We start from the raw sequence: 13,773 nt of genomic DNA, 5'->3' as shown, positions 1-13,773 counted from the left end.
AGACCAAATTAACCAAAAACCAAACGAGCCAACAGAAGGGGGCAGGGCTGGCTGTACGAAACTGGCGTGGATGTGGATGTGGAACGGTGATCTGTAGCGTTGGATTTTGATCCAAAAAAGGAATGGAAATGGCCACCGGCATGCATGTCCCCTATGCGGCACTGACAGAACGTGACGGTCAACTTACTAAGCTAGTAGCACGCGTTACGCGTTACGCGTTATGCGTGACGCGATCGTAACACAACTCAAACACTACACTAACAGGACACTCTTCTTTCACTCCAATTTTCGTAGCATTTTCACGGGATGATTTTTTAAAACGCTATACTTTTCCTACTCTTTCTGGCTCCAATGCGATGCAACCTTTTGTTTTTCTTCTTCTTCTGTTTCGTTTCCTACTCCACGTTACCGTCTCGCGATCATAGATATTGAGCATTTGCCTTGCGTTACCACCCAAATCCATCCAGCTATTACTTCAAGTGATGTTAGAAAATTCTCTCACACAACGAGATCTTCATGTGTCTCTATGTTTCGCATCCATCCGCATCAATGACCGTTGACAGTTTACCACTAAAAACGCATGAGTTCCTGATCCTGAAGGGATTTGAAAGATAGTTCCGAATTCCAAAGTTTGGCTGGTTAAGTGAGTTTTATCTAGGCACATTATGTTAAAAGTGTGTCTCGTTGCATGTTGTTCGTGTCTTGAAGCATGTCGATCAGTTTTCTTTAGCCGTCTAATTCTTGCAGTAAGCATGACTTCTCACCGCAACCTTTGGTGCTAACATTCCGTCAGGCTCTTCTGTAGATCGTTGTCGTTTGTGTGTGTGTGTGTGTGTTTGATGCATGTTTGTAGTAATGTGTTTGAATTTCAGCAACAGCCGCATGTCTAAACTACCTTCGAGGTGCTAAACCGATGCTCCGCTCGGGTCGTAATGGCGCATCTGCTCCAACTTGCACGTTAGCCTACCACAAGCATGGCGAACCGCATCGCACGAGGCGTGGTGGACCGTACCTGTAGCATGCCAACGAACAGGACCTTGGACGATTGCTGCACCAGCAAGTCTTCTTCCAGGTGGTCGATATGTGGGTGTGTGAATTTTGTGCATGTTTTGTTTTGTGTGTAGATCAATCATGGTCATGATCGCATGTCGCATCACCAGAAACATCATTGTGTTTTGTGTGTGCTTGTATTATCATCCATAGGTGTGTATTGTACCGTAATCGTACCTGTGTGTGTGTGTGTTCATTTGTGCGTGGGATAAGAGCGTCACGCCCTAATTCGGAACCTTCCTGTTCTTCTTCTTCTTCTTCTATTCCGCCGTTTATTTCAGTTCCAGGACATTCTCCCACTGCTTCCTCCTGGCACGAATTGCTCCCCACCAGCTCGGTATCCGAGCAGCGCAGCCGCTACCATGCGTTATCCTGCTGTAGTTTCCTTAGCCTAAGCACGCTCGTTGTGTACGGTGCCACTGCGCATTTGCTCTATCTATGATCGGAGAGTTCGGCAAACTCCCGTCCTGATGCACCGTCGCTAACGCCCAACTGTCACGAAAACATGGCCAAATCCCTCCTATTCTTGGAGCCCTGCAAATGGTTTGTCACCGAGATGTGAAGAGCAGAATCGCTGGATGCACCGGTGATAAGCATTGATAACCCTAATTGGCAGTACGATGACGGTGAAACTACGGGAGTAAAAATCTCATTCGTGACACGCGTGACAAACCACTGATAAACTGATGGAGAGACTGATTTTTATTTTCCAACACATTGTTTGACCTGGTAGCGTCCTTAATGTCCCAATCATTGTTCCTTTCGATTGTCGCAGACGCTTCGGCCGTTATGCTTTGCTGTGTATGTTTAAACCCCCGTCTTTGGTTACATATTTAACGCTCAGCGCAGAGCTTTCTCCAATAGGCAACCCATTAACACCCATGGCAACATTAATATTTAGACTGAACTCTTGCAGAGTCAAGTTTGCGCCGCCGAAATCGCCCACTCTCATCACACACCAAGCGGATCAATCCTCAGAATCCTTGCTAACTTTTACTGGTTCGGAGATACTTCCATGACGTCTATAACTACTGTAGGTTACTATTTAAACGTATACTCCTAACGATTGGTCCTCCACGGAGGCATAGGTGTCTGCCGTTCCTGCCGCAGAAACACACGCCATTTTTTCTGGTATCCGCAGGTTTCCGTTTCGCTGCTACTCGGTACTGTCTGTACATAGTTAGTGGTAAGGTGAGGTAAAAGTATTGCAAAATGGTCCACCAGTCATCGGAATACGCTAGGTTTAAACTGCATCGGTGTCCCCTTTATTTATGTCTTTGTTGTAAAGGTGAAGCAATCAGGCAACCGCTCTTTTTAGAATCTGTGCTTTATTTTTGTCTGTAACAGGACAGATACTGTGTACATAGAAACTACAGGCTGTGTGGCAGCAACACATTGTAGAATTTCAGTTCGTACAGCAGAACACCGTAACCGTAATGGATCTGACTCTAGATGGTACCTACACAGAGAAATCCGTTCCTCCATATGGCTTTCCCCATTATAAGCGTTGGCATGTAGAGTTGGCATGTTTAAGCTTCCGGACCTATTTCCGAATAACTGTAGCCGTAGCCGAAAAAAAATACTCAACAAAAGCCGCATCTTTTACGAGATCTAACTCAGGAGTTCAGAATTCGAACAACACTTACTAGACACTTAAGGCTGCGGTAGGACGACAACGCGATGTGTGTGTGTGTAGACACCTTGTAAAGGTTGACAGGTTCACCCCATACTGATCGAACGATTTTAACGCCAACGACAATGAGAGAGAGAGAGGGAGGGAGCGCGCCACGTGGTGTGGTCCTCGGATTTCGCCGAGTCGATCGTTCGATTCTACGCTGTAAATCCATTGCACCCGAAATCGAACGACTAGAAACAATACTACACACAAGTAATACCAAATAGTGCGCAAACAGTCTTAGTTGGAGCTCTAGTGGTAAGATTTAACGATCCTCGTTCTGACACAGCTGAATGATAGACAATAATACCCCAGCAAAACAGTTCAATCCTGGAAGCCTTTATCGCTGTAAGATAATCATACAAAAACTTCCGATTCCCAAATGGTTAATAGTCACGTTTGGAATGTCGCTCGAGCATATGGACTCACTTCATAGCGATCGATCATATTATTTATTGTAAAAACAGAGGCCAAACCTAATTGCTCCCAACAACAACTGCCAATGGAGACACAGTAACATGAACAAGCCGATGTTGGTACGGAGTTTCGGTTGCGAACATTGCTTATTCTCTGGCCTGCATCGTTCCTGTGCGCTTGCGAAATCGTATTTTTCTTTTTTAAATGCATTACTATAAATTCTTCTAGTCATTAATAACTTATTTAGTTATGCTAAACCCAAACCCCCATGTGAGGTAATCAGAACGATCTGGTGATTGTGCTTTATTTTTAATCAATTTACTGTGAGTTTTGTTCAAAATTTACACCAACTGACGTCTCTCGAAAAGTAATAACTGAAAAAGCCTCATCATTGCTAACGATCACGTAGTAGGTAGTGGAGGTAATAGGCAACAGAATCAAAGAACACGCACATTTTGGTTGCGTTTGCATCACGCTGGTTTTGTGATGAAAGTCAGAACCGTTTTCATGCTGCTTATCGAAAAGTCAATGCCTAACAGTATCGAAGAACTGAGTGCCATATAATATTGTAAAGGGAAAGGGAACGTGAGAAGCGTTCGCGTCGCGCAAGCCATAGCTCTTAGAGGAAACAGTCGACTACTTGCTTGCTTCTTTATTTTTTTTGAATTTAATATCTCCAGACCAATAACATTCAAAACTCTATCGAAATGCTTGACGCGAAAATTGATAAATGAAGCGCATTGAGCTACATACGCAAAATCATAGATCGTTCTTTTATAACATCACAAATATGCACACACACGCACTGTAGGGAATCAACCTGATCGACGCGGAGCAGCCATGCATTAGCTTTGACTTAAAAGACAGAGATTTTACAAAAACATGTGTGCTAGAATCAAGTAAATTTATTAACATCACTTTTCCATCAGCAAAAAGAAAAGGAAGAGCATGAAGATAAAAAATGAATGGAAAAAGTACTACAACCAAGTAAAAGTAACCCGCAAAAGATTCTCAGCAACTGCAAACGTACATTGTGTATTTGTAAATAGTAGAACTAAAGGAAGTGAAAAAAACAAAAACAAGAAAACAAAACAAAAACAAATTTGCAACAAATGCAACGAATATGGTAAACCGTAAAAAGTAAGAAGGAAAGTAAAGAAAATGATAAAACCGCTTAATCTAGTGCTTGTAAACCGTGTACTGCAAGCAAACAAAATGGGCATGTAAACCAACACTAATTGTCTATGTCTAAGGGAAGCCGGCAGAACGCGAAACAAATTAAACCGTAAGCTGTAACAGTCTAAACTACGCTGATATTGTAAAATATGCAAACACAATGTTAAAGTGGAACGAATAATACTGCTACAAAATATACGAAATCTAGTAGAAAACAAACCGAAAAATGTGTGCTTTTTAAATATTTATTTTAGCGGAATTTTTGATGAGATACTACAGGTAAGATGACTTCAAACAAGCTTTTAGAGTCCAATGCTCTAAGTAGGCTTTGAATTGCACGTGGTTTCATTTGTCATTACAAAATTGTTACCATAGCAAACCGGCTATCAAACTGCCCATTGGCTGTCACATTCAAAATCAAAGCACTGCTGCAAGTCGGCATGACTTAACGATTGATAAATTATCGCAAAAATTTGCCCTTTCTGTTACCGACGCTTGGAAACGTATTGCTCCCAATAAAAAGGCGTACCATGAGGCAACGTTACTGGACCTTGGGTAAGATTAAGCTACCCTTACGTTACTGACTTTACTCAAATGGACATGCAGTAGCCTTGCGAATCAAAACTCTAGATAGGCAATTTATTATACACCAACATGTTTCGTGTGTGCAACTTTAAATAAATGCAAAAAATCTATTCCAAGGTAGTGAACTGTAGGGTACGATCTACTTAAGAATATTATTGATCATACTTCCGGCTGTCACGATCGTACCCAACCGCATTGGGAATTCAAATATTCGAAAAAGCTGTTTACCCAATCAGTAAAAACCAGATACTTATGACGTCACGAGGGATTTTCTACGTACCTTCCAAAAACGTGTTCCGGCGATGATAGCTGCCCGTACATCATCACGTGTGTGCCCGCTTTCTCACTCACATAACTTTTTTTTTTCGCTGACGATGCGGCATGTTTTTGTCCACCATTTCTGCAAGCTTTCGATTCGCAACCAAGCTAAGGAAAAAAAACGGCAAACGCGCTACGCGTGGAAACAGCCGAGGAATCCATGGCGGAGCTGCCGTTTGGCACGTAGGCACCACTCGCCTGCCAACCGGTACTATACAGACCGCGCACATACAAACGTGCGAATATCACACACACACACACACACTACTCCACAACACCGGTGGGGTCTGGCAAGTGACGGTCAAGAGATCGCGAAACACTACCGGAGTAATCAATTCTCGCCAAACAGCAGCCCGCTTTTCGCAAGGGTTGAGAAAAATATCACTGTTTACCATCAAACGCATCGGCGCCCGTTGGCGTTAGGTGTAGCGAAGAAAAGGAAGAACAGGTCGGTAAGTCGTCACGGCGGCACAAACAACACTAGCCGCAACAATCAATCGACGTAACGCACACAGCATCCGTGCCAGATTTTCGCCATTTTTAATAGCTTAGGGAGAGAAGCAGGATTGTGAGAGCATTGCTCTATAAGAGGTGAGTGATTTGAAGTTTGCTCAACTAGTTTTAGACATTATAAAAAAAAAGTTAGTACAATTAGTACTACGATTTTTGCGGGAGCGATCAGTATACTAAAAAAAAGTATACCGACGCCTACTTTGCAGTTTCTAATGCTAGTTACATAGATAGCTTAACAAACAGTGGGAAGAAAATCCGTGTAGGAGAAAAGGAGACCGGTTAGAAGTTTGCGCCACTATGACGTTTACTGATTATCACGCGTTCGATGCAGACGTCGGCTTCGCGTCGTCGTCGTTGTTCCTCGGCAACTTGCGTGACGTCCGCGTAACCTACTGACTGAACGATGGTGGCTTACCTTCAGACGTACTCACACACCCACACACAGCTCAGCTAGTGGCATAGAAACGGACGCCCGCTACGCGCAAGGGTAGGCAAGGGTCTACGAATGGCGCAGAGAGCGCGTGCGCCTGTGGATGTTATCAGCGTGTTGCAAAAAAAGCACATGGCACCTACCCAATCGCACACACACTCGAGAAGGGGGAAACCAACCAGGAACTAGGGAATCTTGATGGAGGGGGGGGGGGGGGAGAGCATAATCGAAATGCCGGTTCGGGATATTCGGTTGGAGATTCTTCGTCTTGTTTAATACTATACATTTATCAGCCCCTTTTGCTCGAGTGACTAATCCATGCGAGAGTCACCCTCGGCAGTACAAATTCTGATATCACAACCCCCCATTATGCGGATGCGGATGCGTTATTGCCATAAATAGGTTTGCGGCCGGCATTCAATTAAATTACCATCTAAACTGATAGCCGTTGTGTTGTGCACCACCAACTCTTTCAGATTACGGGCAGATTTATGTTCTAAAGATTACGGCAAACAGTACCCGTGCATATGTCGGCATGCTTTTGGACACGATCGATTGTGGATTGTTGACGGTTGACGGCTATATGCGCCATCAAGCTGCGACACCGAACTGATAAGGAAGGTTATTTTAAATGGTTTGTTTATTGTTTTGCTTCAATTTAATTAATTAACCCAACAGCTAGGCATCAGTTCTTTGTATGCTTAATATAGCCTTGATGTTACTATAGGAGCTAAAGCTAGGAATTCATCAAGAAAAGGCAAACGAATAGATTTTTTTTATAATACATAGAAATGATTTCCAAACTAAAATTTATATTGCAAATTTTAAATCAATTCAATGACCTTTTCCTTAATGATTCCACTTACTAGAGAAAAAAACCTAACCAGCCGAACAAGTGATCTATCGAATCCTGGAGAGAAAATCGTTCAATTTGTCATGTTTTTTTTCACGCGAACCCAATTCCTAGACAAGATTAAAATGAATGTGTTTTGTTCGGCGCGGTGCCCCAAGGTGCGAAATAATTTATCTTTCAGCAATCAATTAGTGCGATCGCGAAATCATGTTCATGCTTTCTTTTCTCTATTTTATCTTTTCTTTACTATTTGTTTTACGTTTCCAGCGTACAGCATTTAGCGTGCGATTCCGGTGCGTTCTAAATCGATGACAGATTTATCGTCTCATGCTGTACCGTTTTGCAGGGCGTTCGATAATCATAGAACATGTAGTTCCATGTTCCACCGATCGTTAACTTTCGCGATCGCCAATAGTTCCCCCCGATCGCATTGGAATGAATCGTAAATCATAAGGTTGTGGATGATTGTTTGTTCTACTGCCGATTGGTATCTTGGCAAACTTGAACTTTAGCTTCATTTCTGACTGGAACCATGAACAGCATCTATGCTAGGTTCTTCCGCTCTAATAGAAATTCTACGACGACTCTAGGCTCGAGTGTCATGCAGCTGCAGAGTGAGATAATTTATTACCAGGCGATCAGTGGATGAATTTGCATCTTTAAAGATAAACCTACAAATCGCCAAGATCGCGGTGCAACCAGTACCCGCGACCCGTGTGCGAACCATTCCGACTTCATGAACGAACAACTTTCCTGTGATAGATCCTGATGACGAGAGTTGTAAAACTCGCTCCTAACGCGATAAGCTAAGTAATAGTTAATTACCTATGCCGATTATGATAAACCGATACAACGTCAGGCAATTAATACTAATTACGTCGCCACCATGGCGAGCAAACGGTCCAAGCTGCGAAAGTGTCCCAATGAAGCAGTACCAGTCCAGTGTTTTGACCATCGCCGGTACCAGTCTAGGATAAGCTATACTGGTTTAATCCTAACGCGTCGAAGCTCCGAAAGTGTGTGCTCCAATTTTAACGAAGCATTCCTCGCGGGAAGGAATGCGGGAGAAATTAATTTATTGAATTTTGATAAAGTCAATCGCACGCAAATGGTGATCATTTTTCATTCGAACGCACTTGCCGTAGCTGGCGGGCATCTGGAACGAGCTGGTTTTGTAACCGGTAGAAAGTGTTACTTTGTAAGCGTGGTGCGATTGCTTTGGCGCATGTTGAGGAATACTCTTTGCAAGCGGTTCGACTTCGACTACACCAATCAGTGGTAGCGGAAGTGTATTATGGTGGTGCTACTGTGCCATCACACTTCGTTGGAGGGCCGGGCAATGGGGTTATCGGTGAATAATTTATTTACTTTGATTGAAGTAACCCTTTTACGCGTTCGGAAGAAGGGCTGGGATGCTCCAACCGACTTGGGTTATTATTTTTCTAAAAGAAACTTGAAAGCTGCGTGCACTTTTCACTAATGTCCTTCAACTATATTTTCCTCCATTTTTAAAGTCGCTTTGGTAAACAGTACAACTACTTCTTGTTTTAGGTATTTTAGTAATTGCTTCTTAATTAGTTTTTCACACGAAACGAAACGAAATTTCTTCACAATTTCAGCAGAGAAAAAAGTTTAAAAAGAAAACACTCCGAAGGCCCGTTTTCACCGTTCGATTCAAACTGCTCCGCGAAGTAGTGATCCGCAAGTATAAACGCGCCTCTCACGTTTGACAGCCACACAGCTAGAAAAAAAGGTAAACAAATTGCACAGCCGCCCGATGACTTTTCGCAATATAGAAAAAAACACACACACACAGGAAGAAAAATGGCGATGTACACAAACAGAATAGTGCGTTGCTCGAAATCGAATCCATTTTTCTCGGTGTTATCGCGTAATTTCGGTAATAGTTCCAGTGCCCGCAAATGGTACCAACACCCGACCGTGCGGTACATCTGTTTGGTGAGTGGTGGACTGCTCGCGTTCACCGCAGCAACCTATCGAAATCGGCCCAAGGTCTACGCGCTCCAGCTGCGAAAGGTAAGTCTGCCGGAATGCGTGTACGCCCCTGGTCAAGTTCAATGTTGTTCCGGAATCGTTTCTTATCAGCCCGTTCGGAAACGTTAACCCATCCCGTGGCTCGGTGCGTGAATGTAGTGTGAAAATAGTGCTGCTGTTCGTGTAGTGTGTTTGTTGGTGCAAAAGATATGGTGCCGTTCACAGTTGAACAAGTTTATGACATCCTTCCTGCTGGTGAATCATGGTGGGAAAGGTCGTGTATGTGTGTGAATATTCCTTTCCAGAAGAATGTGTTTCGAGAACGAGCAATTGAATCCTCCCATTAGCGAATAGTGCAATATGTGGCATTTGGTACGGCTACCGGTTGAAAATTTTCGATACCGTTCAGTCTATTTTTGGTATTTTGTGTTTGGTTTTTTCTCTACCACGGTGTTTCACACACAGCTGTATGCGAGTGAAGAAGACGTGCTGGGAGTGCTTGTGTGTGTGCGTGAAGTATCGAATGGTGAGCAGCGAGCAGCCGTGAGTGCTGCAGTGAGAGAGAAGTTTTAGCACAGCAGGCTCTCAGTTGGAATTGTACTAAAACCATCTGTTTACAGCGTGTTAATGTAGGTCAGGGTCAATTTTGTTTGGGTTATGAATGTAAAGTACTAGGAATGCACCTGACGAATCGGCCATCGACCTATGCATTATTTTCATTACGTAAGTTATGGGTGTCACTTTTATTTGTGCGAATTTTGTTAAATTTCGTGCCGGAAATTCCTGCATCGAGACATTCAATTTAGCGCATAGCATTAACAGATGAGATAGGCAAACTGTTTTTGTTTGCAAATTTCAATCGGTTTATTTATACTGCGTATATTCTCTTATCTTTTGGCCTATGGCACCCCATAACCGCAACTGTGTTTCGCACGGAAAGTGTGATTCGCTAATTCCTCCTGTCAATAATGAAGACACCTTTGTACCTAGTGTTTGCAAAAAAAGTCTAAACCCCCCTCTAGATATATATAAACACCCTACCCTAAATGTATGTTTTAGAAAAAAATAAAGTCGTGAGATAAGATAGTCCATGATAAGTATAGACGCCAGCTAACCGGCTCCTCTTTATCAGTCAGTGAACCTGCCTTGTATGATGCTAGTGTAAGTTAGACAAACTAGAGGTATTATTTAAAAAAAAGCCTGCGAAAGTATCTTACGTATTCTTGAAATTTCACATAAAAAAATAAGATGAAAATTTGCAACAACAACTACAATCACTCCCAAATGAAAGCAATTCTATTTGAGCTAAGAAGCAACGAAACAATTGCAAGCTCCTGATTGATTTAAATTAAAAAAATAATATTAAATGATAAGACCGTACATAGGTCTTTGTGAGTAATGCGAGTCTTTCTAAAGTAGTTGCATACCGACATTATGCAAATACCCACATGATTGTGCCGTTAATTTTGCTCTAGATATCATCTTTGTACCAGTTTCTTGGCAATGTTGATTCTTATCGGCACGCTTGACTCATTTATCGATGTCTACACAGCAGTCCACGGCATTTGGTTTATTCCACCAAATCTATTGACAAGATCTTATTTTCATTTAGAGCTGTCCCGTATAACAGTATCCACTGCCATGATAAACCTCCTTAGTTGCTTCTGCAATGTTCAAGATCTCATCAGCAAACAGGACTGGACAGGTGTTTTAAAATCGGCTCGTAACGTCGTTACGAAATGACGTTCATATCGTGTAGACTCTCTCAAACAGTTTGAAAAAAGCGACATATTTATTCATTCCCTTGGGCGAAACTCGTCTCCTACCTAGAGACGCAGAGAATCCTTTGAAACGTTTAGCATTGAGAGAAACGAACTTGGGCCAACCATTCAAAATAAGAACCCCTTGTTGAAGTTGAGCTGATAGCGTAAGGACAACCGGTTGCTCGCCGAAGAAACAGAGTTTGAGCTGCTGTTTCCGCAACACGACACTGCAACAAACGCGCGTGAACGGAAACCGAGAACGAGAGTGACAAATTTCTGACAAGACCGCTTCCTCTCGCTTTGCTGCTCTCAAAGCTGAACCCCACTTGTAAACCGCTTAATCCAACTAATTAAACCGGCTGACAGCCGAGGATCAATCATGTTACTTTTCTCACAGTTTCCATTGTACCCCCTACCTTTAGTTTCCTTCTTTTACACGCACTACAGGAACCCATCGCGCAAGAGCTCTGTTCTTCGTCGTTACGCGCCAATGGCAAGAATAACCTGCTACCCGCTAAGCGTTCGGTGATCGATCCCTCTTTCAACGATCGCTGATAGTTGCGATCAACGCAATCACAACAGTAACCCCACAAAGAGTGTCACACGCACCACTGTGACTGGTATTCAGGATATCCCAAGCCGTAACTGAGTGTGTTGTCGCCGGGGAAAAAAAGGGACGAAAACGGGAAAATAAGTAAGTGGCTAACAGCGACAACAACGCTGTGTCAATTGCGGCTGACTGGAGCTGTGACTAATTGTCACGATTTCTCATCTGTCGAAGTGACACCGTACGGCGGAGCTTCTGGTTTTGGTGAGGGTCTTGTCTGAGGTTATTTACTAACCTCTGCAATTTAATCAAATATGCTCCTCTATGTCCAATAATATTTCATTATAATATCTGGTTAAATGATATTCTACTATGCTCTTCAAAGGTGACAATTAACTCTAGTGTTAATGATTACCTCCATTAAATTCATGACGCGTACCTACTTCTAGCAGGATGTGCTGAGGTAACTGGGGTTTTCCATCAGTCTTTATAATTCCATAGTTCAATAGTGCCCCGACAGAATATCAATAAGTTTTTCAGTTTGTCGCGAAATTTCGCATTTAGTACATGGTTCGATCATAAATGGAACTTCCCGTTTCCCTATGACACCACAAATGATTCAGTTGTAATTTCCAGGCTGTATTTTAACTCACCGTTAGTGAATCACATGCTTCAGAATGCCTGAAAGCCTTGCAAATAGAAGCGGCATTTCACAAACTTTGAAGCAATATTTATTTCGCATCATAAAACCAAGCAAGTTGAAACTAGTTTATCGAGTTTTATCGTGGCATAACGAAATCGTATCAAAAAACCCCTCGGCCCTACGCTCCTTTTCTCTGTGGTTTGTGAGCTATAAAATAAGTTTACCTTCCAGCGTCCATCAAGAAGTTGATATGGTGTAGTGCCCAGGGTTTTATTCGAACATTCCACAGAATGGTCAGGCCCAGCGCCTGATTTACAATTCCGCAGGTAGGCAATTATGATTGAATGATAGAAAAGTTTATTTTCTGCGACAGCCATTCATTAGCGGTAGAGGCGAAGGCGTGTTGAGTGCGATGGACTTTGGTCATCGTCCACCGGTTTACAGTTGGGTACATATTGAAATCAAGCAGTTTGTGATGGCAGTTTGTGATTCAACTTGTTCAAGATTGCTTTCTAGATCGAAAGCTATTTCGAGTGTACATTCTTGATTACTTGTACCTGGTGGGTGTTCCTCATTTATAATGCATCCTCCAAGCAGACGATCGTGGTTAGCAATTAAAATTCTAACAAATCTAAGTTAAACATGGCAAAAATAAGCTTGAGTTATTGTACGAGACTTGTTCGACCATTGTAATTGGTGTTGAAGAAATCGTGAGCAAACAGAGATCCTATAATGGACACCACAAGGAACGCCCTTTGAATTCTTCGTGGTTGGTCCAAGGATCCTTAAAACGGCCACGATGATGCGCCAGTTGTGCTTAATTATTGGCGAGAATTAATTCGAAACGTGATCTCGTCTTGTGTGAAGCATTATTGTGGATATGATACTGAAACTAGCCAGATTAATTGAGAAGTTGTCTGACAAGTATCTCTTACTTTAAATTTAGCCAAAACTTCTTTCCTTCAGAGAGAAAGCTATACAACTGTATTCGCCCGTATTTATTTGCCCTGCGCCACCTTAGCCGAGCAATTTAAACTAAGTAGTTGAGTGCTGGGTACAGAAACATCAAATAATGATTATTTGCTCCTAATGATTCAATCAACACTTCCATTTTTTATTTGCCACCAGAAAATAACCATCATTTGCGGAAACTCACCAAGCGGAACACTGCTCTCGCCGAATGATTATGTGGCGCATGACGGCCCCAAGCATTTTTTTTTTCGCCACGCTTGGCCGTCCTGTCGCTCAAATGTTGTGCGAAAGGCGACAGGACGTTTGCAGAAAAAACAGTAAGTGAAACGGAAAGTAGGAGGAGCCGGCTGGCGTTCGAGAAATTGCCAGGTTGGGAAAATAAACCGCGCCTGCAGGCGCGTGGTGTACGATCACTATCGCTCTAGCTGCGCTTTGAGCTGCCTGATGATCGGTTGAACTGTGGTTGAAGGAAAAATTTCTCAAAATCGCTTACCAAACGTACATTAGCAGGAAGCAAACGGGATGGAAATTGTAAATGATCACACAAAATCGGGGCGTCTCCATGCGACACCCTTTTGCGGGGGGTGCACTCTATTCATGTGGTGTGATTAAGGTCCCTCGGGGTAGTCGGGGTGCGCGTCGGTTTAGATCGGTGGTTGTGTCATACAAATCTGGCACACGCTTGTACCGAACCGTAAGGGCGGTACCCATCTCCTTATCGTAGATGACATTTGAAACTATTCAATTAAATGCTATTCTTGTTCGCTTGGGAACACCTCCCACATTAATCTAATTGGAGAAGTAGATAGACGGAACTGGACTTGAAAAACTGGTCC

General features: G+C 42.9%; 2 protein-coding genes across 14 annotated transcripts in view; both read left to right on the top strand.

The window, feature by feature from the left end:
- Nucleotides 1–4,537, top strand: part of LOC118502983 — a 50,798-nt gene extending 46,261 nt beyond the window's left edge. The window contains exons 5-6 of one of the 5 annotated variants that reach the window (XR_004905102.1): nt 873–1,203; nt 1,332–1,460. Coding sequence is in view for 2 of the 5 variants with exons in the window: in XM_036035766.1 (XP_035891659.1) it covers nt 1,332–1,492 (161 nt within the window). In the remaining 3 variants the exon portion in view is untranslated. Of the gene's footprint in view, nt 1–872 lie in introns of all 5 variants that reach the window. The other 4 variants (XR_004905103.1, XR_004905104.1, XM_036035766.1 and 1 more) reach the window with 4 other exon arrangements.
- A 4,273-nt stretch (nt 4,538–8,810) lies between these two features.
- Nucleotides 8,811–13,773, top strand: part of LOC118502987 (calcium uptake protein 3, mitochondrial) — a 46,464-nt gene continuing 41,501 nt past the window's right edge. For 6 of the 9 annotated variants that reach the window (XM_036035788.1, XM_036035786.1, XM_036035787.1 and 3 more), the window contains exon 1: nt 8,812–9,054. In XM_036035788.1, coding sequence (XP_035891681.1) covers nt 8,842–9,054 — 213 coding nt within the window. In that variant the 5' untranslated portion in view covers nt 8,812–8,841. Of the gene's footprint in view, nt 9,055–9,702; nt 9,736–13,773 lie in introns of those variants that run through there. The other 3 variants (XM_036035781.1, XM_036035783.1, XM_036035784.1) reach the window with 3 other exon arrangements.

The sequence above is a fragment of the Anopheles stephensi genome, chromosome 2 (assembly GCF_013141755.1).
Source record: "Anopheles stephensi strain Indian chromosome 2, UCI_ANSTEP_V1.0, whole genome shotgun sequence".
NCBI classification, from domain to species: domain Eukaryota; kingdom Metazoa; phylum Arthropoda; class Insecta; order Diptera; family Culicidae; genus Anopheles; species Anopheles stephensi.
The sequence above is the reverse complement of the archived record's forward strand: the minus strand, read 5'-3'. Positions and strand labels throughout refer to the sequence as shown.